We start from the raw sequence: 27,275 nt of genomic DNA, 5'->3' as shown, positions 1-27,275 counted from the left end.
CAAGCCCCATCTTCCTACATTAACATTCCTTTGGAAGAAGAAAATCACTATACTTTGTATTGGCTCTCTTTGAAGAATGAAAAGGGTGTTCACAAAGTTAAAGAAAATCAGTATGTGGAATTAGACTCAACACCCAAACCACCAGTAATACATAACCTGCTACTGTCCTATTCCATGTTACTCTCTTAGCTTCCATAACTGTATTAGGGAAGGAAAATGCCCATTTTTGAAGGGCAAAACTGATTCTCAGGTTAAACCCTTAGTTTTATGGGCCTAACTGGTGCTCCCTGAAAATAACCCACTCCTATTATGCACTCTTAACATAGAAATAAAAGGAGAAAATAAATGAAGTATATTCCCAACACAAACTCCAAGTGCAACAAGGGGTTGGGGATGTTATGTGAGCAAAGAGAGAGAACGCTGAGAAACAGTGGAGGCAAGCCCTCAGTGAAGATGGCTTCCCTACGTCCACCCAGACAGGTTTAAGGTATTAAGGAGGGCAAAGGTACAAGCAGCCACATGGAGTGAGCTCCTCAGTCCCAGGTCCCCAGGTCCCCAGGCCAGCCACAGTTTCAAAAAGATACTGTATGTGCTTGGTATTTAAGTTAACAAAAGGATATGTATAGCTGCCTAAGTGGCCATTATGTCAGTGTTCAGGGGCTTAGAAGGTCTCCTATGAGAACCTGTAGTGAGCACTATTTTCAACATGGATGCTGGGTAATGCCCAGTATGTATGCTGTCAGGAATGAAGGAGGACAGACAGCCCAGCAAAGGGCAGAGAACCAAGACCACGCCCTCTGCCCACGGCTTACAGACAGCTGACAATAAGCAGCAGGTGGATACTGGCCCACTAGCAAGTAATATGCCAGAAGAGTGGGGGACGTGACGGCTGATGAGGGAGAGTCTGGAGGTGTCCATCTGACTACACTCACCCTCATCTGTACTCTCTGCACCCACTCACACACCCACGGTAAACAGGACAGAGCAGACGGATAGGGCCATGTTTCCCAGTTGAGTACTCTGGTAATCTAATTTGCAGTTCTTGCTATAACAGCAATGTCCGCGGAGGCAAGACCAACAGACACTTCTTTAGCCTTGAATAAAACAGCGCCTGCTACATCCCTCACTTGCTCTCTCCTGTTCCCCGGATTTGCAGGGTGAACTGAAACGTGATAACCCCCAGGACCTGCCAGGTCAAGGCCTGTTTCATGATGCAGCACAACTGAGAGCAGCCCAATGGAGGCCACAGGCCATTCCAGAGAGGGAGGGCTGCACTTTTATGATGTATGCATGATGCTCGCTTATTTTCCAGTGCAGTTTCCAACTCTGTCCACACTGCCCTGCCCCACCACATTCACTTTATCTATTTATGTGATTTCCTTTTTGCTGTTGAGATGAACCTGTAAACGTGAGAACTCAGGGGTCTGAGGTACTTCACATAAACACACTCAAGTATCAGTCTTTCACTGTTTGAGAACGAGAACACAGGAAAACAAGTCCCTTCCCCTCTCCCCTCAGAATGTGCATTTCCCCACTAGGCTGACAATGGCTACCTCTGCACCACATCACTAATTTCCTGTACACATGACAATAAGTTATTAAGGACAGGGTTTGTCCCAGGCACACCAGCAGCTGTGGAAGACACCTGCAGCTCCTGTAAGCTAAGTTCCAGTTTGCTCACAGCCTCTCGGAAGGCAAATTTGTTGCGAGTGTGGGGGATGCAGTCCACATACCCTGAGCAGTAGTGGAGTAGCTGGTGCCCAGTGTCCACCAGCTGGCTATGGGGCACAGGTTCTGTGATTGCACTGGACAGTAGGCCGGCACACTCCAGCAGGGCCGCTTTGCTGATTTTGTCAGCTGAGATTTTCTCAGCTGCCTGTTTGGTTTTCCTCAGGGCCACCTTAGTACCTGCTGTGCCATTGGCCATTTTGGCTGGCGAGATGGAAGATGTGGGCAAAGGCACTTGAGGTGGAGGCATCACTGGCCTCCCAGGTTTCCCACTACTGGGCACTGGCCCTGGAGCTGCCTTTTTTCCTCCTTCCTGGGTGTCTGGAGTGTGCTGTCCTGCAGGGGGGGCAGTTGGCTCTTCCTCGGGGTCTGAGCATGTGGACGGATGCTGCAGTAGTCTCATCACTGGTGGCGGGGGTGGGGCACACTTTGGTTTTACCCGTCGGGGTCGGTCCTTGTCTCCAGAGGATGTGACCTGATGCTCAGATAAGAGCTTGAATTTGTTCCCCTGAGAGTCCGTGCCAATGAGCTGCACATCAGCTGGAGTGTGTTTCAGAGTGGGTGAGATAAGGACTGGCACTTTGTGGTTGTGAGTGGTTGGGAGGACAGCTACAGCCTTGGCTGGAGAAGACCAGCCTGGCTGCTCTCCATCCTCTGGGACTCCAGCGACTCCAAGCCGCGTCCCACCATTCCTCTCCTTGCCTTTGGGGGCAGCTGCCACTCCAGCCACCCCTACCCCTGGAGAGTCACTCTCAGTGATGGCTGGATCAGGGGCTCTCAGGGCAAGAGCCGTGGCTCCTCTGGGCAATAGTTTGGCTTTTGGTCTCTCCCTGGCTGGAGCAGCACCTTCCTCTGATTTTTTTGGAAGCATGTCATTAGCCCTGTCCACATTCTCTTCTGGTTGAGAAGAGGTGGACACTGTCCTTTCCAGCTGGAGTTTGGACCTCTGGCAGTTCCTGGGAAGGGTCATTGCCATCCTATCCTGCTCGGGAAGCCCTGAGGACATGGAAGATGTAGAGTTTGACCTTGGAAAAGGCTTGGAAGTGTCATCACTGGCTGTCGGTTTACCTGCTCGCAAGCCCAGTGTCTTTTTGATTAAGCGAGGAGTAAAGAAGCCTGTGATACCAGACCACCCACCCCCAGCAGTGCCACTGCCCCCACCCCCACCACTGTCATCATCACCACAGAGGTTCCTCTGTGCAAAGCTCCCCCCATAGCACTTGGCTGGCACCAGATTCGACTCTTGCTGGCCGGGAGTGAAAGAGAACCCATCAGCATGCTGTAGAGAAGCAACAGGTGAGAAGTTACCCGTGAGTTCATATTTCTTGTGGGGCTGATTCTCCATTTCTCGAAAAGAGCTGCTGCGCTTAGGGGGCATGGGGGCGTTTCTTTTTTTCATGAAGGAGCTGAAGAAGCCTCCCTTCCTGTCCCTGGTGAAGCATGTCTCTTTGGCATCTTCTAAGAGGCTGCTGGGTGACTTATCTCTTTGCTTTCGAGGCAGAGCTGGGGACCCACTGGAGGCCTGGGTGCTTCTAATGAACCCTGCTGAGAAATGGCCAATTAGTAACAGAAAAGACAAGAGGTGAGCTAGTTAGTGTGACTACATTAGAAAGTTCCGTCTGCATTTCTTGAATGTCAGATGTCGCACTACTCAGGAAGTTCACAAATAAGTCACCGACTCAGTGACTAGTGTTCCAGCCGTGATTTGTACATTAGTGCCTCAGTAGTACCTGCTGGTCTCTTCTGTACTTGTCCCTTCTCTAGAAGATTGGTGTACACCATCACCCATCTGGGTAGCTACCTAGGAGCCAGGAACTAAACAAACAGATCTGGTAGCAGACTGCATAGGGCTGGATAGGACTGGATAAAACTGCCCACACTGGCAATGCAGACCCAAGGCCAAGTAGCATCATGGTCCCTTGTTCTTCAAGGGTTACCCTTTCTGCTCTGCCCCCTCCTACCTGGTGCTGAGCTGGAGGCCAGGATCTCGGAGGCATCAAGGCCCCCATCTAGGTTCTCTTTGTTCTCCCCCTGCTTCTTCAGGGTCCTTGTCTTGGAAGGAAGTAGTGGCAATCGAGGCAGGTATGGAACTACAGATGAGGAGGAGGCAGTTCTCCCAAGCTCCTCAGCTACCTCTGTAAAAAAGACAAAGTCTGGTAAAAAGAAAAGAATTCTAAGACAGAGACCAAGGCATATAATTGAAAAAAGAAAAGCAGAGAGCTGAACACTGAAGTTCGTAAAAGCAGATGGGTGCACAGGCTGCACAGGCTGTGCTATATATAGTCCCAGCTGCTCAGAAGGCTGAGGCTGGGGGATCTCTTCAGTGCAGAAATAGGAGACCTCAGCAAAATGTCATCTTGAAAATTACAACAAAATTACACAAAGCATAAAAATGAAATGAGCGTATGAAGTCGTATGTGTGACCTCACCCATGGAGGGAGAGGCTGATGCCGGGCCTCTTCCCCAACTGCTCTTCACCTTACCCTTTAGAAAAGGGTCCCTCGCCAGCCTGGAGCTCAGCTTCAGCAGAGAGCTCCTACTTCCAGCTCCCATACACAGGTATGTGCTGCCACGCCTAGCTTCACACTTGGTGGCTGGGGATCTGAATTCAAACACGTCACTAACTCACCTACCTTCCAGCCCCACGTATACTCTCATGGACACCTTCTTGTGCTCACTATTATTCCTGCAGATTTACTTTTCATTGCGTGTGGCAGGATCCCTTTCTCGTTGCCATGAAATATTCTGATGTGTGAGACTACCAAAATTCATTTGTCCTCCTCTCGGTGTTTACGTAGGATGTTCCCAGTTTGAGCTATTATAAATGATACTTGTTCTGTGACTCGGGGACTTCTGTGCACATCTAGTTGATATAAATGGATAGGTCATGGGGTGCACATTGATCTTCACCAGGCTCTGACCAATATAACAGCCATAACAAGTGGCGCCCACAGGACCGGTGTGTAAATGTTACTTATTTGGCTTGTCAAAGTTGGAGGCTGTTACTCTATGGTGCACCTAACTTTACTTTTGCTCATTCATGGGAATGAATGCAGGCATGTCGTGGGAACCTCATGGTTTGATCTGTACTTCCTGCTGGCAAGTGATGTTGCTCATGGCTTTATGTGCTCACTGAGCATTTGGATAACCTCAGGTGCTAAATAAAAGGGACTCGGGTCTGTAGAGATTTCTACTTTGGGGAAGCAGTATTTACTAAAAAGGAGAGTAAGATAAATTTATTCCATTTCATTCAAGTAAAAAAAAAAAATCAGTGTTCTCCCCCCCTCACCCCCACCCCACACACATACACCAACTAACCAACGACAACAGGAGAAACAGAAGCCTGACTGTTGACTGGGATGTCCCTCAGGGGCTGGGGTGCTTACCTAACTCTCAAGAGGCCGTAGGTTCATGCTCAAGAACCAAAGTTAAAACAAAACTCTAAACTCAACAAAACAAAAACCAACCAACCAAAACCTAATTACAAAAACAACACTCATTCAATTGGTTCCCCTTGGCTGATCTAACTAAGTCACGAATTTTGTGGCTTTTACTGAGGCAAAAATATACTTTCTACTCTTTCTTCCCAAACAAGTGAAATAGTCAATTAAATTGTACAAATTTGTTACCACTTGATGAATTTTAATTACATTTATGTGTGTCTATGTGTATGTTTTCATTTATGTAATATGTATGTCTGTGTATGGGGGACAACTTGAGGGAAGGATGGATATATTTTTATAGAAATATCAATATTGTACTTCCATTTCCCCCTTCTTCTTATCTTGTGATAAATCACTAGAGGAAGACAAAATTCAACTCTCTTGATTTCTTCTAACATTTTAAAACTTGAAATTGAACGATCAATTCTACTTAATTATGAAGGGAAGGAAAAATCTGTTAAAAAAAAAAAACCTTCAGAACTGTATCACAGCATCTAATAGGCAGATGAAACGAAGAATTCTATATTCTTCACTCTCCAAGATCAGAGTCTCACTCCTTACCGTAAAAAGGCAGATAACTAGCTTTCTTAGTCTCATAATATACCTCAGGATAGCCTTGAACCTGGGCTCTTCCTGACCCACTGAGTGCTGAGAAAACCGGGGTGCCTCTACCACCTGCCTGACTTCCGCAGGTATCTCTAGAACTCTACATACAAAATCAAGCAGCTTCCTGCGTGTGCCCATAGACTTCCTGTGTGTGCTCACACTCTTCCTGTGTGTGCCCACACTCTTCCTGTGTGTGCCCACACTCTTCCTGTGTGCCCACACTCTTCCTGCGTGTGCCCACACTCTTCCTGCGTGTGCCCATACACTTCCTGTGTGTCCATAGACTTCCTGTGTGTGCCCATACACTTCCTGTATGTATCCATAGACTTCCTGCATGTGCCCATACACTTCCTGTGTGTGTCCATAGACTTCCTGTGTGTGCCCATACACTTCCTGTGTGTGTCCATATACCCATTTCTTCAGTAAGGACAGGTTTATCTCTACTGATAACCTGTCTAAACATATAAGTATTCAATTATGTCTACATAATTAAAGCATTTGTTAGATGCTTAAGTTGTTCCTACTTTTTTCAGTCTTATAAGCTATACTCAGACATCACACCCGTCTACATAAATCTTAGTTATATTCTATATTTCTAGAAATGGAATTTTTGTGATACCGTGTATGTGTGTGTGTGTGTGTGTGTGTGTGTGTGTGTGTGTTGGTCTTACCTTAGATGTGGTTTAAATTAGTGTATATGTGTATATCTAAGAATGAATATATATGAGTGTAGGTGCCCACTGAGGCCAGAAGAGGGCACTGGAACCCTAGACTGGAGTTTTAACCTTTCTAAAACTGTGACTAATACAGTTCCTCATGTTGTGGTGACCCCAACCACAAAATAATTTCATTGCTGCTTTAACTGTAACTTTGCTACTGTTATGAACTGGAATTTAAATATCTGATACTTGACCCCTGTGAAAAGGTTATTTGACTCTCAAAGGCGATGTGACCCACAGGTTGAGACCTGATGCTCTAGAGCCAGAGTCCCAGGTATCTGTGACTTGCCCAGAATGAGTGCTGAGAACTGAATTCTGTCTGACCCTCTGCAAGTGCTGAGCCATCTCTCCACTGTGTTTTCACACTTGTTCTTTAATCTTCTTTAAGAATTATTCAAGTTATTGATTTTCTTCGTAGAAACTGAGTAAATGTCAAATCAAAATGTCATTTCAGTATGAAATATGATATAGGGAAACCTAGAACTAAAAAGGTATAAGAAAGCAGAAAGGTGAGAATAAGAAAGGCCAAAAGTCAACTCAGTATCTTTCAGCAGTTAACGACTGTTCGAGCTTCCTGTATTTGAAACTACAGCCATCAACCTGCACCTGGCCACTAGTAGTCAATCCTCTGCCCCAAGACTCACCTTCAGAGATGCTGGAGTCATGGAACATGGTTTCAAAAGCTTGATGGGTTTCAGCAAAAGAGGGCCTGTCCGCAGGGCTCCACTTCCAGCCTGCAGCGGAAGAGAACTTACAGCCTCTTTGAGGGATTCATCCCCAGTGGCATACCAAGCAATGGGTACACAGCCGTGGCGTGTGCCTAGCGGGGTTATAGCATGTACATGAACTGTGGGATGAGTAGCTACCTCTCCAGCCTTGGGAGGTGTAAGGGCCCACTGTTAGTGCTGGTCCTGTTTACCCTTGGTTCCCATTCCTACTACTACAAAAACGAGGAAAAGATGGAGAGAAAAATTTAGAAAATAGCAAGTTTTACTCTATGAAAAGTGAACTAACCAGAGTGGTGATGGTGCATGGTTTTAATCCCAGCACTCAGGAGGCAGAGGCAGTGGATCTCTGAGTTTGAGGCCAGCCTGGTCTACAGAGTGAATTCCAGGACAGCCAGGGCTACACAGAGAGACCCTGTCTCAAAAAAAAAAAAAAAAAGGAAGGAAGGAAGGGAAAAGGAGAGGAGAGGGGAGGAGAGGGTGGAGAGGAGGAGAGGGGAGGGAAGAAAAAATGAACCACAGGCAGGCAAGCGGTGGGTCAGTGGGCAGAAGCATTCACCACCAAGCCTGACAACCCAACCCAAGTGGGTTTCACACGGTGAAATAAAATTACTTATGAAAAATTTCTCTTGATTTCTACACTAATACTGCGTTGTGTGTGTGTGTGTGTGTGTGTGTGTGTGTGTGCACTCTCACACACACACTTCCCCATAACTAAATAAACAATATAATTTTAAAAACAAACCGGCTAGGCATGGTTGCACACATCCCTAAACCCAGCACTGGGCAGACAGAGGCAGACGGATCACTGACATCAAGGCAAGTTTGCTGGACACAGTGCGTTCCAGGCAGTTTCATGATGAGAACCTCCCTCCCCCAAAGCCCAAGTTCCTAAAAATTGAGTTATGAATTGAGAAGTTTAACAAGCTATCAGGGGATTCCAGAGTTCCCTTGATAAAGGGCAGCATGAGAAGTAAGAGTACAGTAGAACACAGTAATGGTCGAGCATGGCGTCAACATGAGCATACTTCTGCTTCCTACTCTCCTTCCTACAGTGTATCTCTAAGCAGCCTGGCCATGGTGCTGCTCATAGTCATAAGAGATAACGGCTGGTTTTTATTTGTGTAGTAGAGAGATGGATGATGCCCATGTGTAAGGCATGTGTAAGCCAGAGGACAAGAGAGGACATCTTTCTCTACTGTTCCACGCTTTAGTCCCCTGACCTAGGGTCTCTTCTGAACCAGAAGCTGGCCACTTCAGCTGAGTGTGCTGCTGGCTGTCCGGTGAGTTCCTGGGATCTCTTGAGATCCCAGTACTGGGGCTACAGGCCATTGAGACAGGCGTCTCATGTAGTTACTAGGGATTTGAGCTCAGGCAGGTCTTCCAGCCCAATAGAGGTTACTTAACAACCAGTCTTTAGTAACCATTCTTATCTAGCTGAAAGCAGACAGCCTTCAAACATATATACAAACAACTTCTTATTGTCTTACTGAATATACAATACCAATGTTTTTTGAGAAATTGGCACTATATTTGGCCGCAGACATCTATTCTTAGGACTGCAGGAAGACTCAGTGGTGTATCACACACTGTGCCAACTGCCCTGCCATGGCAAGCTCCTTAACTGTTAACAAGACTAGATCCGTCTGACAAGGCTGAGAGCAGAAATGGTGCCCATCTCATTAACCATCCTGTTGCTGGTCCTTTTTGAAAGCTCAATCATGCAAAACACTTACATGCTCTCATAAGTTCATACACTTTAGGGGGGCATCCCTCAGGCTGCTCCATTCGATATCCTTTTTCCAGTAGGTCATAGACTTGAGATAGGTCAATACCTGGATATGGTGACATTCCATACGTAGCAATTTCCCACAACAGTACTCCAAAAGCTGTGTAAAGGAATTAAAACATGTATTTCTACTTGGCCCCAAGTCCAAATTTCTATACTAATTTGGTCTATTGAGTCTCTCTAATTAGCCTCTACTTCTCAGGGCAGCAGAAACTGGATCCAGGGCCAAGACAATTCTAAATGAAATGTTATCTGACCTTATAGGGAACATTCACTATTACAGAAGTCTGGAAATAAGCAAAGCTCACATGAAAAGCAGGGAGCTTTAAAGGGGAAGACTGCTATGACCCAGGGCAGCACAAGGTCTGGCCTGGATTTCCCCTCCCGAACCCCAGCTAAAGCCAGGCTCTCACACAGTCCAGGCTGACCTAGAACTTCCTATACAGCCCAGGAAGTCCTCTGCACTTGTACTCCTACACCTTCAGTCTTTTCGCGCTGAGATCAGAGGCCTGCGCCACCTCGCCAACTAAGCTCCTTAGTTGTCCTCACAGTCTCACCATTCTGTCCAGGTAGGTCTCAAACTCATGGACTCAAAGGATCTGAGCATCCAGCATGCTGCAATCCAGGCATCCACTACCAGACCCCAACTGTAGCAATTACAGTTTCCCCGTGTACCTATTCACAAGGGATTGACACAGGGCCTTGTACCTCAGACAAGTACCTTACCACTAAACTGTATCCCAACCCTAGGTGGCTCCAGCTGGCCTTCGACTTGCTAAGTAGCCCAGGCTGGCCTCACTTCAAACTCCCAAGTCTTATCTCAGTCTCAAATTATTATTATTGTTATTGTTGTTGTTGTTGTTATTGTTGTTACTGTTATTATTACAGCATCCTGAAAGCTCTGAAGAACTAAGAAAATTATCTGAGCTCCTAGCACTGAGGAGGCGGAGTCTGAAGACCTTCCCAAGTTTTACCCTAGATAATCTGGTGAATACCAGGCCAGCCACAGCTAATGTTTAAAAAGAGGAAAAAAAAAATTAAGACCATGTACAAAGAAAATAAAACAATACATGTAGGAAATTATGTTAACCTTACCCCAAACGTCAGATTTAATTGAAAAGGTATTGTAGGCCAGACTCTCAGGCGCTGTCCATTTAATAGGAAATTTGGCTCCAGCATGAGCGGTGTAGGTGTCTCCAGTCATCAGTCTACTTAGACCAAAGTCAGCCACTTTCACCACATGGTTCTCCCCCACCAGGCAGTTCCGTGCAGCAAGATCTCTATGGGAAAGAGAAGCCTGCATTATTCGCACTGATAGTAAGATGGGTGTGAACTGACGTCTCGGTTCTCTGCTGCAGGCACAGTTGGTAAGGAGACGCTAACTCACACTGGAGCACTTTATGATAATCAACAACATGGTAGAAACTTACTAATTTGTACCATGCACTGAATACAAGAAGGCAGAATAAAGATGCTAGACAAAATGAACTCCTATTTTTTTAAGATCGATGGGCTAGATTTCATAAATTAGCAACAGAATCCTCCCTAAAAGCTTAAAATAACAAAAACAAAAATAAGTCCCCCAACACACACACACACACACACACACACACACACACACACACACACACACACACACACACACACACACACACACACACACACACACACACTTAAGACAAATGTTACTTTAAAAGTTTGGCCACTAGGTGGAGCGAAAGGCCCTTGGATGCCACGTTAGAGCGGCTTTCAGGTTGGAGCAGTTCTCTCGACAGCTGCCAGGGTCCCTCCCCACTCCTTGCTTACTCACCTGTGGATGAAGTTCTTCTTCTCCAAGTACTCCATGGCAGAGGAGATCTGAGTGGCCATGTAAAGCAGCACCACTGCAGTCACCTCCTCACGGCTGCACTCCCGGAGGTAATCGAGCAGATTGCCGTACGGCATGTACTCAGTCACAATGTAGAATGGCGGCTCCAGGGTGCACACACCTGACCAAGAACAATGTGACAATCTTCACCACATTCTATGAAATAAATACAACAAAAGCTCAGAAACAGGTTGGTCAGGGTGCCTGTTTCCGCTGTCCTGTCCTCCGAAGCAGACCTCCTGTGAAGCTAAGTAGTTTGTACACTAACTTACAAGGAATAAGACCAAAACGCCGTGAGCTGTGTGTGCCCACACTCCCCCGCACTGTGTGCAGCATACAGAGTGACACCACTTCACTCACGGCGAAGTAGACCACCTGCCTCTACCTCTGCTCTGTAAAAACTATGTTCATAGTCAAAGACTTCACTAATATATGGCAGTAGCAAGTAACTTTTTTCTTTTGGGACAGCTTAGCTTAATTTGAGCATTCATAGAAAATGGCAGTAGTGGTGCATGCCTTTGCAAGGCAATAATACAGGCAGACCGCTTGAGTTTGAGGCCAGCACGAGTTCTAGAACAGCCAGGGCTGCACAACAAAACCCTGTCCTGAAACAAACTAAGAGGCCCAATTTTAAAAGGGGAAAAGGTTTAATCAGGCTCCTGTGTAGCCCGAACAGGAAAGAAACTGACCTACTGCAGCACAGCCATTTCCTGCCTGGATAAACTGACAGCCACAGTTTTTTTTGTTTTTTTTTTTTTTTGGTTTCTTTTTTTCGGAGCTGGGGATCGATCCCAGGGCCTTTCGCTTCCTAGGCAAGCGCTCTTCCACTGAGCTAAATCCCCAACCCCGACAGCCACAGTTTTAATTCTCTTTTTCAAGTTTGCTTAATGTCTCTATTTTATACAAATATTTCATGGCTTTTTGGATACCATCTTGAATGCTTCTAACAGCAATGGCTGCTCTTTTCTGGAAGATCGACCTGGGTTTGAGCCCCAGCATCCACATGGCAGCTATCACTCATCTGTAACTTTAGTTCCAGGAGATCCGATGCCCTCCTCTGCGCTCCAAGGGAACTAGGCATACACGTGGTCTATAGAAACACGTGTAGGCAAAACACTCATACACATAAAGTAAGTAAAAAAAAAAAAACCAACCAAACAAACAAAAAACCAACAATTTAAGGGGTTGGAGAGATGGCTCTGTGGTTAGGAACACTAGCTGCTCTTCCAGAGGACCCACATTCGATTCCCAGTACCCACAGGGTGGCTTATAACCATCTATAACTCCAGTTCAAGGTGATCCAATGTCCTCTTCTGGTTTCCTGGGACACTACACAAGCATATATTTCCAGATAAAAACGTGATATATATAAAATAAATAAAAAAAATAAATCAACTTGGGCCACTGTCTTTTGTTTTAAAGTCTTATTAAAATGAGGGGTGTGTGTGTGTGTGTGTGTGTGTGTGTGTGTGTGTGTGTGTGTGTGTGTGTTTGAAGGACCAAGTCTAACTAAGACTTTATGCTTACTAGTAGCAAAGCAGTCTATCACTGGGCTACCCCTAGCTCAAAATAACATTTACTGTAGTCAATTTACATTTAGCATTTCTACCACAGTGGTAAAGCAAAATAGAACAAGACAGTCTGCGAAACCTTGATCTGAAGAGAACCAGGAGTGGGGACAGGAGTGCAGACTTATGCAATCTATGGCAGGGTTCTCACCTAACAGCTGTACTAAATTAGGATGCTTGATTTCCTTCATCACTGCAGCTTCCTTCAGGAACTCCTCTACCTCCATGGTATCTTCCTGTTAAAGGGAAGAGAAGGTAGGGTAAGAAAGACAGAAGGGAGGTCAAAGCTTTCATTTCAGTCAACTCACAAGTCTACTTCAGCTATCAAAGTAAAAGGTGGCCAGAGAGATGGCTCAGTAGTTAAGAGCACTGCTGCTCTTGTACAGGGCCTAAGTTTGGTCCCCAGCACCCATATGCAGTTCCAGGACTCTGATGCCCTCTTCTGGCCTCCCTGGGTACTGGACTCACATGGTGAGCTTAAATGCAGGCAAACACCCATATACATAAAATATTTTTTAAATACTTTTTTTTGTTTTAAGATTTATTTATTTTATGTAAATGAGTACACAGTAGCTGTCTTCAGACACCAGAAGAGGGCATCAGATCTCACTTACAGATGGTTGAGCCACCATGTGGTTGCTGGGATTTGAACTCAGGACCTCTGGAAGAGCAGTCAGTGCTCTTAACTACTGAGCCATCTCTCTGCCCATAAAATAATTTTTTTAAAGCAAAAGATCTTTGAGTATTTTTAGCATATTACCTTAAGAAATGTTGCTACAATCTAATATGCCCTACAGAAGAACAACTAAGGATAATGTCTTTAAATTTATCCAGTGTCAGACCCTGGAGTGAAAATAAACAAGTAAGAAAAATTCAGCAACCTCATCTTACAACTACCGCAGCAGGGGACTGAGCAGTTTCTGGCAGGTCAGTTTGGTTGTCTGACTAGAACACACGGCTCTGAAAGAACAGAGCACATCTGCAAAGCCTTCTGCTTCCTTCACTTTCAGAGTATGCTTAGTAAACAGGCCTGACTACTGCCACGACAGATCACAGGAATGCCACACTTTATAGCAGGACACTTAAAAAAAGAGACAGTAAGATCAGGAAAAGGGCTTCTGTGAGTTTAAAAACAAGATGTGATCTAGCTGGGTGTGCAGTGTCACCTGTAAGTCCAGCATTTGGAGGCTGAGGCAGGAGAACTATGACTTGAAGACCAATATAGACTACTCAGTGAGACCCTGTCATTTCTACCTTAGCTAAAAAGGGTGCCTCTAATTGTAAGGAGGAAGGGAAAAACAAAAGGCAGGAGGATAGAGACGCTATAGACTGTCAGGAAGAATTCTGTCTAGCAGGGGCTGTTCTCAACAGAACTTGTAATTTGCTTCTAACTCCTCACTGAGCTCCCTTTCCCACACGTGGGCTGTGCTGCAGTGAATAATCTGCCCCTGCACTGTCAGCAAAGGCACTAAGTTAATCACCACCATTTGCTGAAGTGTTTGGCACCAGTGGGTAGAAAATGTTCCAAAGTTGAAGAAGGGCACACTGATCTTTCCAAGTGATTCAGCACACACACAAAGATGCCTGGAAACTTAGCTCTCAGCAACCTACCTTCAGTGTTTTCACAGCAACTGTAAGGCTGTATTTCTTCCAGACGCCAACATAAACCTCTCCATACTGGCCGCCCCCAAGCTTGTGCTTCATGGTGATATCTGTGCGCTCCATCTCCCACTTGTCATGGATAGGAGACACACCGTAGACCGTTGGCTTGTTGCACTTGGGTGCTGGGTAGTGTAGCGTGGTCACTAGCCCATCAGCGACTGTGGAGTGGTGGTGAACAAGCTCTGCTAAGGTGCTGAAGCGGCTCTCGGCAGTCACGTACACCTGTGAGAGAAGAACAATCCAGGACTGGAGAAGACAGTCATTTTCCAAAGCAAGTGTCTCACTGCCATGAAGTGAGAAGTCAGAAGGAAGGGGATTTCTCTTTTTCAGACAGGGTCTTAACTATGTAGCTCTGGGTATCCTTGAACTCCTATAGAGAGCCTTCAGAGAGCACAAATTAAATGTGTGCACAGACATTTCCTGGCCTGGCTTTTCTGTTTGTTTTCGAGGTGGGAAATCTCCATTATGTAGCTCTGGCTGGCTTCTGCCTCCACCTCCAATGCACAAGGATTCCAGGTTGCGCTAGTGCTGCCAGCACCCAGGAGGTTATCAGAATTAAGGCAGGGTGAGTGTCAGTACTTAGGGCAAGGGAAATGGCTTCATCTCATTTTAATCATGCTTCCCGTTCTTTCTGAATTAGCTGTGAATGAGAGCGTCCAACATAGCTGCAGGGACATCAGGCACACTAGTCCTCAAACCGTTTTTAAGCATCAGACCTATAGATGTGTAGCCAGCACTCCAAAGACTCTGGAGCAGGAACACCAGGGGTTCCAGGTCAGCCTGGGTTAAAGCTACCACAAACAAGCAATCTGGATCCGCCTTCTAAGCTAATAAAGTATGATGTCACAATCCATTCACAACATAAACTGACAGCCACTAATTTAGATATTGCAAGGTCAATATAGGTTTAATTTTAATTTAATATCACATAATTAATTATAAATTTTATTTATTTTTATAACATACCTTTAAATGTCTAGGCCGTTAAAAAGAGGCATAATTGGATTTCGGAGTTATTAACAAGATGCTTGCTAATTTGTGATAATTATTAGAAGTGTAAAATAAGACGGCAGTCTTTGGCTTTATCGTCTAAGGGAGCATGGCTTATTTTTAATTAGCTGACTAATTAGCTTACAGAGTCCCTCTACATAACCCAGTGTGGTGTCAGACTTGTGCTCTTCTTGCCTTAGTTTCATGACTGCTAGGTTCTAGGGTGTGTGCCCTAGCGCCTCGGCTGTGTAACTGAACAAAATAACAGTGTAAATAAAGCACACACATGAAAAGCTGTCTTTTACCTATTAAATGAGCAGAACCTGTAAGTAGAGGATGCTGTCTCCACAAAATAAACTCCCCCAGCAAACATCGCCCACACCAAGAATGGCAGCATCGCCAGCGCCCAGAGCCCTTGCCAGCTGTTTACTGCTTCGAAGGTTAGTTCTCTCTAAACTGCGGGTAAAGGAAACATTCGGTGTGTGCGGTCTACTGTCTGCTTTCTGTCAGTTCTCTTTATTAATCTATAATCTTCATGCTATCAAATTCAGTATTTTAAGGTATAAATTCAGTAGCTTTCAGGACATTAACAAGGCTCACTAACCAACCACCACTATCTAACTCTAGCAAAGATACTTTTAGCTGTTAGCGATCACTCCCACACTCCTCTCCACACAATTCTCTGGCAAATACTAATCTGTCAGTCAACTTTATGTGTACGAAACTCATCTATAGGAGTGGGCAGAAAAATTCTCTGAACAGGGACGGAAAATAGGTATCTTAGGCTTGGGGCTATATAGGGTTTTTGTAGCAACTGCTCAGGTCTGCTTAGAAATACAAAGTAGCTTCAGAAAATTCAGAAATGAATAGACAGTTAGTAGACCACAGCTTCCTATGGACTTGTGTGTAGGGCATCATGATTATTTCTGTCGTTGTAGGAGAGTCTATTTTAACAATATACCAAAATTTATTAGTCAATTATGCCACTTATGGCTTCTACTTGAGGCTACCATAAATACTGTTGCTGGGAATCAATGTTCTTGCCCAGTCTGACACATAAGTGTGCTCATTTTTGTTGTGTGTATGCTAGGGAGTAGATGTAAAGTGTCCCCCAAAGACTCATGCTGAAGAGCTGGTTCAGCTGAAGACCAGGTTCAATCACTCAGCTTCTTCTGCTGCTCCCTTTCTGTGCTGTGACGTGAGCAGTTCTGCTCTACCACATGAGCCCGCCACGAGTCTGCCTGCCTGAGCACAGCCTACAGGTAAGAGAACAGTTGGTAGGAGACTCAACTCTATGAGACCAGGAGTGGAAATACATGTTTCTTTACTGTGTCTCTGTGATATTTGTCACAGAGACAAACAAAGCAAAACAACTAATAACGGCTGCATCTCTTCTTACATTACAAACTCTGACCCCATCCGCTTGGACCACAGACAGCACAGTACGCTTGCAGAATGGTTAAAGGAGAGAGAGAGACTGAGAGAGAGCGAGAGAGAACTAATAAAATATTTCCTGTGCTGAATCAGCTCTCATATACTTCACAAAAATTGCTTCATCTAATCCTTAAAATAGTCTCACAAAATGGACTTAATAGCAGAAAGGGAGGAGACCGAGGCGATGGCTCAGTGGTTCAATTCTCTTGAAGAGAGTTCAGTCTCCGGCACCCATGCCAGGAACTCACAGCTCCAGTTCTAGGGCATCTGAAGCCCTCCCTCTTCTGGCCCGTGTAAGCACTCACTATGCACAAACTCGCCCATACTCATTCTATGTGCATCATTAATAAAAATCAAAAGTAAATGAAAAGGTAATAGTAGAGGGGAAGGGACGGAGGTATGGTGGTGCACACTGTGATCACAGTGCTCTCAAGACAGGCAGGATGGTCACTACAAGCTTGTGATTACATGAATGGTCTATATGGCAAGTTCCAGTACACATGGGTTCACAAGAAACCCAGTTTAAACCACCACCACCACCACCACCACCACCACCACCACCACCACCACCACCACCACCACCACCACCACCACCACCACCACCACCACCACCACCACCACCACCACCACGCAAACTGAGACTTAGGTAAAAGTCTTAAAGTTAAAAATGGTATGGTACAAGCACAGCAGTTCTGCCTGCTCTGAGGTCTATGTGTCCCTCACGTCATACTGAGGGACAAAAGGGAGCTCAACTTCCTGGACCATTCAAAAGAACAACTGGTTTACATTCAGGCCTAATCATTTGTTTGATTTTGTTTTAAAATTTAATTACTATTACTATTTTATGTGATGGGTGTTTTGCCCACGTTTGTGCACCACACATATACCTGATGCCCACAGAGGCCAGAAGAGAGCACTGGACCTCTCAGGATTGGGTTTGCAGATGGTTGGAAGTCACCGTGTGGGCACTGTAAATCAAACCCAGGCTTTCTGCAGGAGCAGCCGGTGTTCCATCTCCCCAGCCCTAAACAATCCACTTAACACATTCACTCTACTCAGACTGAGCTTTCCAAAAGACACGCTTCCAAGAGGCTGGGTAATTAATCTATCCCATTAGCACACGCTGATGAGGAACAGCAGCCTCCACCCCCCGCACCCCACGGATGTTCTACTGGACAGCAGTCTGCTTACCAAGGCTTTTAACTTCTCTACGTAGTTGGTAGGTGTTTGTGCTGACAATTAAAACAGCTAACCTGTATAATCCCTGCATTCCTCAACTTCAAATATGGCTTACCCTTACTATCTACAATTTTTAACCCCTATTTGTTGAGTTGTTTTAAAATAAGCAAGCTCTAATATGCCAAATAGCCCAAACTCACAAAGTTAGGCAATACTTTATATCAGATATAAAAATGATTTTCTTAAAAAAAAAAAAAGATTTTCTGTTTTCCCCTGTTCAATACACTTCTACTGAAGAGCCAGTCCACACGAACAGGTCTTACCTTGCTGTCTGTGGTGGTATTGATCCTGTAGTGATACACACGTCCCTCATATCTGAGAGAGATGGACAGCTGCCCAGGGCTGCTCTCACTCTCTCGCACCAGGAAACTGCCATTGATAAGGCTGCTGAGGAGATACTCCGCTGCACTGCGGGACACAGGCCCATGGTACCAGGAATGTTTCTCCAGGCTGTTGACTGGAGTGATGTAGTTGCTGGGCACCCAACCCTGCCCATTCTTGGAGCGAACTTCACTCCATTCACCATTTTGGTTGTAACCAAGGACTCGTAGCTTTTCACCTAGCCATCATAGAACGAAAGGAAAACATGTTAGGACTGTCGGGCTGAAGCAGGGTAGGGTCAGACTTCAAATTCACTGGACAATGAACCAAGAACTTTGGTTCTCGGTTACTAACATCCTGACTGATCTCGACTTCATACCTTAAATCACAGCGGCGTAACAAAAATGGTCTCTGACAGCTAGTATGGGTTTTTGGATTATATATCACTTACAAAGTTTTCCAAAAACTATGAATTGTATTAAATTAGAATAGAATTTACTCAAATACATAGAAAATGGCAATGCTTGTGTCTATATGTGTGTCTGTCCCCCCAAAAGAGGGGTTGGGTCCACTGGAACTAGAGTAACAGGAAGTTGTGAGGTACCCAATATGGGGACTGAAAACTGAACTCCAGGCCTCTGAAAGAGCACTAAACATTCTTTATTGAGCTATCAACCCAGCCCACCTTCTTGCTTACCCTTTTCCTTTTACATGAGTCTCATTTAGTCTAGACTGGCTGGCCTCAGATTCATGATCCTAATTTAGTTTCCTGAATGCTGGATTATAGATGCGTACAAACACTTGAATAGTACTTACTCCTTAAAAAGTACAATAAATGTTACTGTCACTTAAAATAGATATACACACATAATTATTCACTGTTAATTAACAAGACATGTGAAATACAAAGTTACTTAAATTTTCAGATGATACTAAGACACCAAAGCTGTCCATGTAAGCAAACTCCTCCCAAGACCCTAGACTCAACAAAGAGTTTTCAGCAAGAAAACCATTTAGAGGAGCAGAAGGGGCTGGCCAGGACTCTTAAAGCACAAGTGTTTCCAGGACACAAGGTTTAAAAGTTCCATTTTCTCAGTTTCTTCCTGTTTCCCATAAAGAATGACTCACTCTTTGCCATTCCTCTAAAATTAGTCTATGGAAACAGAAAATAACTCTAAAGTTGGAACCCAAAATTCCAATCACTTGGTGAATCTCTTGATTCCAGACAGCTGGAAACATCTGGTACAGACTTCAATATACACTCTGCCCTATACCTGCCACAAGTGTTCATCCAAGGACTCTGTAGTGCATGATGCTCTTATTCCAAGAGATACAAGCTTTTCTATAGAATTTACTCCTGCTATTAATGCTAGAGAACAAAAGGAAGTCACACCAATCGATAGTACAGGACACAGGAAATACCAGGCCAAGGCAGGTGAGGAAAAGCTCAGCCCTCCTGTGGTAGCCATCTACCTGTCTCCTGTGGCCTATAGAAATATTATGACGTGGCTTTCTCTGCCCTACCATTATTTCACCTGAGACACCTAAATATGGAAACACCCAGAAGTGTGTGTAGGAACTCATATATGTATATTTTACACACTGTACATACATACTAAGACATGAGTGTATGGTATGGTGGTGCAGCTACACAAATGTGCAGGTGCACAGTAGCTAACTATGTGTCCAAAAGAACCTGCTAGAAACTCAAGACATGTGTATGTATGTGCCTGCATATGTGTTTATCTACACTTCTGCTTTCCTTAAGCACTTAAACAGAACTGCTCAATACAGGCCACCATAATCAGGACAGAGCCAAAACCCTGGAGGTTTGACAACACCCCTCCACCTTATAGTTAGAATTATCCGCTCTGGACCTGTTTGTTGATGGCTACTGAAATGGACAAGGAGACAGACACTGAGCCTGTCTTTAGCCCCTCTCTGGCCAACAATGCTTGAAATACTTCAAGTATTTCAAATCCTGGGACTGCAGACGAAAGCCTCATGTTTCACACATGTGGTCAATGCAAAACTTTTTAAAAATTACTTACTTTTATTTTACATGTACAAATGTTTTGGCTATATGCATGTGTATGTGTGGTACCTAAAGAGGCTACAAGAGTGTATCAAATGGTGCAGGGTACCACTGGGTGCTGGAGACTGAGCCAGGGTCCTCTGTAGGGACAGCAAGTGCTCTCACCACTGAGGCATCTCTCCAACCCCCTCCCTCCACTTTTCTTTATCACCTTCAGAAAAGTAACTAAAGTTATTTTTTAAAGAAACTCAATTCCATGAGATTCTTGTGACCTTCAAGGGGGACCCAAAGCACATATATGGTATACCTGTATAAAGGCAGGCAAAAGGCTCATCCATATAGATTAAATAAATGTAAAATAAATGTAAAGAAACTCTGTTTTAAGTTGTTTTATTTTTAGTATATTTGATGGCATTTAAACATTGATACCCTGGACTGGGCTGCAGTTCCTCAGTACCTGCATAGCTTACATGGGGTTCCAAAGTTTGATCTCCAGTACTGGAAAAAATAGCTGTTTATAAAATTTTTACACAGAAACATTTTCTTGAGGTCAGGGAAGGCCTGTTGACTTGGTATTGTCATTTCCACTAACTACTTCATTCTGACCCTTAGGAATCAAAGGGTCTGTTTAACAAGTGGCCATTTGTTATACTTTCATTTAGTTAAATATTTTGAAATAATTTTCTCATAGTGGGAGGCTTTACAGGTTCGGAAGACAAACAAAAATTAGTGCAGCAGCCTCACCGAGCAAGAGCCTGCCATTTTTCTCTCTCATAACAGTCTTAACTGTTTTCACTGGTGATTTTATCAAGTCATGTTCTTAATGTTTCTTAGCCAGTGAAAATAATCCTATTTATCCTCTCTCTCTTAAAGATATTGCGGCAGGACAGCCCCTCCTAACCATCCCTTTCACTAGGCTGTAGAAACACTGCCTGTCTCAGCCAGTGCAGCTGAGAGCCGGACAACAAGGAAATAGGAGCCACTTACCTAACGTAAACACTGGGCAACTCTCTGTCTACTGCTCCAAAGTGTGAGAATGGTGCTAAGCTAGGGGGTAGTGCCCTTACGTGAGCCAGGCAGCCCACACTTTGGTCCAAGGTCCTGATCCACTGGGGGCAGGTGCTGAGTCCTGAGTGCCAGTGGGATCTGCACTACATCTTTCAGTCACGGTTCAATGGAAACAAATGGATGTTAGCCTGCATTAGAGCACAAACTTCTAACAATATGGACTTTTTCCTGAGGTGTTTTAAATCATCTTATTTTTAGCAAATCCTGAGAATAGAGCTGATTTGTTTTTAAAGCATCAGCCCAGAAACAGGTAAAAATGAATGAACCAAAGGTGCCTGGGAAGAAATCACCCGGTCAATGTCAGCGGCAGAAGTCAGCACAAGAAGGCTCTCATTCTCTGTCGCCAAGAAAACGATAAAGCAGAGTACGTCTCACCTTTGGTGATGCTGAGTGTGTTATCGCCACTTGCCACAAAGTCATAAAGTGCAACAAAGAGATTAGGGTCGCTCTCAGTGGCGCCCAGCAAGTTCTCCTTGGAGCTCCACCGGATAGCTTCATTCAGTGCCTGAGATTCAGCGTCACAGCCAAAGGGGCGGTGCAAAACTTCTGAAAGACACAAGAGAGCGAGGCGTCCAGTGAGTCAAACAGCTAAGAATTCAGAGTTCAGGGTGAGGGCTGCAAGTGAAGTGCTGGCTTACACTTAGCCTGTCTCACAGAGTTACCACGAAGAAGCCAGGAGTTAGGTCATCCTCTACTGACTGTACAGTGAATTCAAGGCTAGCCTGAGCTACATACGACTCTACTGCAAAAACACCACACACAAAGATTGGGCACAGGTGCGGTTATTTCCTGGGCTTATGGCAGCAACTGAAGTCAAAGGAAAGACCATAACCAGAGAAGCTAGCTCTGGCTTCTATGCACTCACCTAATCAGACCTAAATGACAACAAAGGTGCGGTTCTCTAACAATGAGGAACGACCTTACAGACAAGTGCTCACTGGCTTCATAAGGCGCATGGGCACACTGCTGGGGTAATGACTTGCAGCTTTATGGAGGTGGGTTGAGTTAGTCTCAGATGGCCCACACTGGCCTCAGTCTCAAGCTTGCTATGAAATGGAGGGTGGCATTCACTCCCAGGCAGTGCTAGGATGACAGGAGTGTCCTTCACACCCGGCTAACATGGTAATGACCTGAAATATGGATGGTAAAGTTAAGAAATCCTTCTAAGCTAGGTGCTTGCTTTATGCCTTCATACAAAACAAAGCAGGGGAAGTAAATTCCTGAAGAGATAAATATCTTATATATCAATGTCATGTATTTACAAATAACAAATACAGACACGGTGCTTCTGGCAAGATTAATCCTGAGCTCTGCACCTAACAGAAACACATCTGAGTCACTCATGGCAGCTCACACCTCTAATGCACCACGCAGGAGACTGAGGCAGGAGTTTGAGGCCAGCCTAGACTACAGAGTGAGACTTACTTTATCTCAAAAATAGTAATGAAAGAAAAAGAAATACATTTTAATTTAATACAAAATACTGTGAGCATGCATCCAAAATATCTTTTTATGTTATGACAGCTTACAATTGCTCATTTCTTTAATTTTTTTTTTAAAAACTCTAATCTCTTTTCCTGAACAGTAGATTTCTGTAAACTATTAGTAACTTAATCAAGGTTCTAGAAAATACCATCCATGTACTTTTGAGTTTTAATTATGCGCATCAGCTAAAACCTTGTGAGATCTGTTTCTTTCTTAAGGCCTTTTCAAGTTCCAAATCTAATCCTGTACCACATTTGTTCAAAATTACCTGATTCTCATACCCTAGTTTTGTTATGCAAAACAAACAAATCAAAACCAAAAAGACCCACTGTTCTCTCAGTGGCAACGTTCTTGCTGTATTAAATGGCTCCTTGCCGAGGCAAATGACCCATCTATGTCATGTAACATTTTTCTCTTATGTCTCTTTCCTAGTTTATTCAAAATAGATTTTTGCCACATTTGAAGGGGAAAAGGTTTGCACCTATGGTTCCCTTTTGTTTCAAGTCATTCCCTCTTCTCCGTCTTTCCTTCAGTGCTTTGTTCAATTCCCACAGATCTCACCTGGACTACTGCCTCCAGTCTTGTCTCCCTCAAATCCATCCTCCACACAGCTGGCAAAGTGATCTATTTAAGACAAAAATTGGACCACATCACTCTTGAGCCCCTTTAAGAGTTATTCATCAAACTCCCAGTCTCCTTGTTTCTGGCTTTCAAGTCCTTTCGTGAGTAAGGCAGACCTACTTCTCTGCTTCCCCTCTTCCCACATACCTTACACTCACTTTACTGGGGCTGCCTCCCACATCTGGGCCTTGTTCGAGAAATCCATTACATCTGTAGTGGCTTCTCCTGCTCTTCTTCTGTGTATATGAGCATGTAGGCACACATCTGTGTGTGTGTGTGTAAGCTGGAGAATTACCCTCTGTGTTATTCCTCAGGAGCTACCCTCCTTTTTAAAACAAGTGTGTCACTGGCCTAGGACTCAAGTGGGTATATTCAGGCCACCTCCCCAACACTGGAATTCAAGTGTGCCACCATACTCAGCTTTTAAAATCATGGTTCTGGAGCTCCAACTCAGGCCCCTGTGCCTGAGGGCAAGCACTTCACTGAAAAGCCTTTCTCCAGCACCCCTCCCTCAGTCTTCTCCTGACTGGCTGACCCCTCACTTTTCAGCACTAAGTTCCCCGTGAATTTTCCTTTGTGTGCTCTCCAAAGAGTACTGCATTAATCCCTTCTCTCTGAAATTCTTTACCAACCACAAAATGAATTCCTTATAGATAACAACCATTTTTTCCCAAAGGTTCCATACTCTGTACTCAAGAGCTATAAGTTGCATGATACTCAACTCATTAAAAAAAAATGTAAACAACAGGAAATCATCTCAGTACTGAGGAAGCATATGCAGGCAGATTTCTGTGAGTTCCAGGTTCCGGGGTAGTCAGAGCTATAATGAGTAATTGGTGAGACCCCCTTAACAAAACAACAACAAATAAAAAAGCAAACTACCCATTAACTAATGTTTAGAACTTAGTTTTCTGTGGAATTCAGAAGACACTGACACCAACATAATCCCAAAAAAGGCAAAAAGAAACAAATAGCACATCTATGTTATTCTGTGAAACCCAGCATCTCCAAAGTTAAGATCACAAAACTAATTTACATAAACACACAATAGTGCAAGGATTCAGAGCAAGAAGGCCAGAAATCACCAATGACGTTGTTGGAATTCACCAAGCAAAGCTGCTTTCCTGTCCACACCTTACTTCCAATCTGTTCCTCATGCGAGGATTCTCCATCTCATTCAGTCTCTTCAGGTGCTGTGGTCACAACCTTTGTGACCATTTATGACTGATTCCATTCTGACCACATGGTGGCTCACAACCATCTATAGTGGGATCAGATGCCCTCTTTTAGTGTGTCAAGGACAGTGTGATAATATACATAAGATAAATAAATCTTAAAAAAATTTTTTTAAACGCCTGAAATCTATCCATTTCTTAGTCATCCTTTTCACACCGCCCACCAACACTTTCACTAGGCACCTATCTATACTTATTGCTTTTAAAGCATGAAAACAAAAAAGGTCAGCTTTTGTAACTATGTTTAAAATTCTTCATTGGTCCCAAATTTACAGTAAAAATCAAATCTTTAAAGGGCTTTTCAGGTCCCTTACAGGTTACTTTGCCCAATCCTTCCTTCCTTTCTATTTAAGACAGGGTCTCACTATGTCGACCTTGCTGGTCTTGAACTCACAGAGGTCCACTCCCCTTTGCTTTCCCCTACTGTTTGTGCTGAGGTGTGCACCATCACACACCGGTTTATTTTGTTGTTTAAGATTTTTAAAATAGTTTGTCTGTATCAGTCTGTCTGCACTCATATATAGGTGCCCATGTGGTGGGGGGAGGGCATCAGATCCACTGGAGGTGGAGTTATAGGTGTCTGTAGCTACCTGGTGCTAGGATCTGAGCTCCAGTAGAGTAGGGAGTGCTCTTAACCAATGAGCCCTCTCTCCAGCCCTAGTGAATTTTCTCCCGTACCCTGGCTTTTACGACCACTACCGATACACACACTACTGCTTAAATAGGGCAGGTACACACCCTGCCTTTTTTTTTCCACTTGCCTTTTCCTCTAGCTAAAATACTTGTCCAAAGACACTTCACTCAAATGTAACCTCTGGGGATCATATTTTCTGATGACCTATTCAAAAGTGCATACGTTCCTCTATGCACATGTATTACCTAACTCTCCTGCGTGTGATGTTTTGAGGACAGGAGTTTCTAATCTCTTCACTGGAATAGTGAACAGCAACAACAGCCCCTCTTCCCCAAGAGCTCACATACAAGAGGATTTTTTTTACAAAGATTTTTTTTTTTAAAACCAGGCATGTGGCACATGGCTGCAATAACAGTATTCTAGAGGCTAAGAGAGGAAGATCTTAAATCCCACACCAGATAAGATTGCACAATATAGCAAGACCCCATCTCCAAACCAACCAACCAACACATAACAAAAGGTTTGCTGAAGGATCGATGTGTGGCTTGATAACTCACTCAGGTGCTACTGGAGAGGGTAGCAAAGCCCTTGAGAGCCTTGCATAGCTCAATTTACACTGGATGCCCCTTTAAATGTAATGAACAAAAGTTCTGCACTGCCAACTCTCAGTGCACAAAGAAATATCTAAACGTGTTTCATCTGCTCTGGGGAGGAACTTCAGCTCCAAAAGAACCTGGACCAAAATCAGGTTATTACCTTCAAAACATAAAAAAAAATAGAGTTCACAGAACAATTTTGTGTAAATTTTAAAGCTATGGGAAGAGTTGGGGGAATTCCTGTCCTCAAAACATTTCACCCAGGAGAGTTAAGTAATATATTCAATTATATAATCAACAGATACACAAAAAACTCTTCTTAAATTTTTAATAAATTTAATAAAAACCAATCAGTAGTACCCCTTAGATGAAGTACAAGGCACAAGGTTAATGTAGTAACCAAGAGAAAAGGCCCAGAAGAACCCAAGCCAAGGAGACCGACCGTCTTTCCGTTCCTTGGCTTGGCCGTCACTCCTGTCTCCGGCTGTTACATAGCTTCCTTCTTTCCTTCCTTCCTTCCTTCTTCCCACTCACTCTTTTGTTCTGTACAACAAGTTCCTGTCCAAACTGTCTGCACAGGATATCCACAGAAAACATCGTCCTACCCTCTAGCACCAAACAAAAGGAAAATATCTTCAAGTAAAAATGTCCCAATTCCAGCTGAGGCCAAGACTAAGTTAATGAATGATCTTAGCTGCAAGGCAGGGGGGCGATGAGCAAAAGAAACAAGAAAAGGTAAACTAAAGAACAAAGCACAAGCAAAGGGAACCCTGGAGCCTCCGTCTATGTCCCGTTCGCCACCAGTTAAGACAGGCAAGCCCCATGAGTCAGATGTACTGAGCCCAATTCAGTGTCAGTGTGTGGGCTAGAATGTTAACTTCTGAACAACGCAAGTTAACGCAATCTTTCAATTAACCACAGCAACAGCAGTGGACTCTGAGGATCCCACAGCAACAGCAGTGCATTGTGAGGATGCAGAAAGAAGGCAGCAAAGGGCCCCACACTCTACTGAATTGTGCAAAAGATGAGAAACAAAAAGTAGTTTGTTATCTTTTCTATTGATACATTCGTAGGATGACAACACACACACACACACACACACACACACACACACACAGACACAGACACACAGACATATTTTGAGAGCCAAAAAGAAGTAATTTGTTATCTTTTCTATTGATACATTTGAGACACACACACACACACACACACACACACACACACACACACACAGACACAAAATATTTTGAGAGCCAAAAAAAAATAATTTGTTATCTTTTCTATTGATACATTTGTAGGACAACACACACACACACACACACACACACACGCACACGCACGCACGCACACACACACACACACAACAGCAACATATAACCTATAACAACCTGTAACAATACAACTGAAATACAAATTCAAATTTGAATATTTAATGTTTAGCTTATAAAGCACATTTTCAATGTTTAATCAGTCACTTTTTTATCATTCTCATTATAGATTTGTCAGGCAG

The 27,275-nt window shown here is 44.1% G+C and overlaps 1 protein-coding gene across 9 annotated transcripts in view; it reads right to left on the bottom strand.

Annotated features, from left to right (window-relative positions):
* Positions 1 to 612: 612 nt before the first annotated feature.
* Positions 613 to 27,275, bottom strand: part of Abl2 (ABL proto-oncogene 2, non-receptor tyrosine kinase) — an 80,229-nt gene continuing 53,566 nt past the window's right edge. For 2 of the 9 annotated variants that reach the window (XM_032914943.1, XM_032914946.1), the window contains exons 2-13: positions 23,241 to 23,303; positions 21,570 to 21,740; positions 18,034 to 18,329; positions 14,057 to 14,329; positions 12,597 to 12,681; positions 10,821 to 10,998; positions 10,106 to 10,290; positions 8,958 to 9,110; positions 7,141 to 7,230; positions 3,690 to 3,863; positions 3,037 to 3,270; positions 613 to 2,724 (exon numbers count right to left, since the gene is read on the bottom strand). In XM_032914943.1, coding sequence (XP_032770834.1) covers positions 1,550 to 2,724; positions 3,037 to 3,270; positions 3,690 to 3,863; positions 7,141 to 7,230; positions 8,958 to 9,110; positions 10,106 to 10,290; positions 10,821 to 10,998; positions 12,597 to 12,681; positions 14,057 to 14,329; positions 18,034 to 18,329; positions 21,570 to 21,740; positions 23,241 to 23,303 — 3,077 coding nt within the window. In that variant the 3' untranslated portion in view covers positions 613 to 1,549. Of the gene's footprint in view, positions 3,274 to 3,689; positions 3,864 to 7,140; positions 7,231 to 8,957; positions 9,111 to 10,105; positions 10,291 to 10,820; positions 10,999 to 12,596; positions 12,682 to 14,056; positions 14,330 to 18,033; positions 18,330 to 21,569; positions 21,741 to 23,240; positions 23,304 to 27,275 lie in introns of all 9 variants that reach the window. The other 7 variants (XM_032914938.1, XM_032914945.1, XM_032914942.1 and 4 more) reach the window with 6 other exon arrangements.

Source organism: Rattus rattus, chromosome 10 (genome assembly GCF_011064425.1).
Source record: "Rattus rattus isolate New Zealand chromosome 10, Rrattus_CSIRO_v1, whole genome shotgun sequence".
In the NCBI taxonomy this organism is placed as follows: domain Eukaryota; kingdom Metazoa; phylum Chordata; class Mammalia; order Rodentia; family Muridae; genus Rattus; species Rattus rattus.
This window is presented reverse-complemented; position numbering and strand designations above follow the sequence as displayed.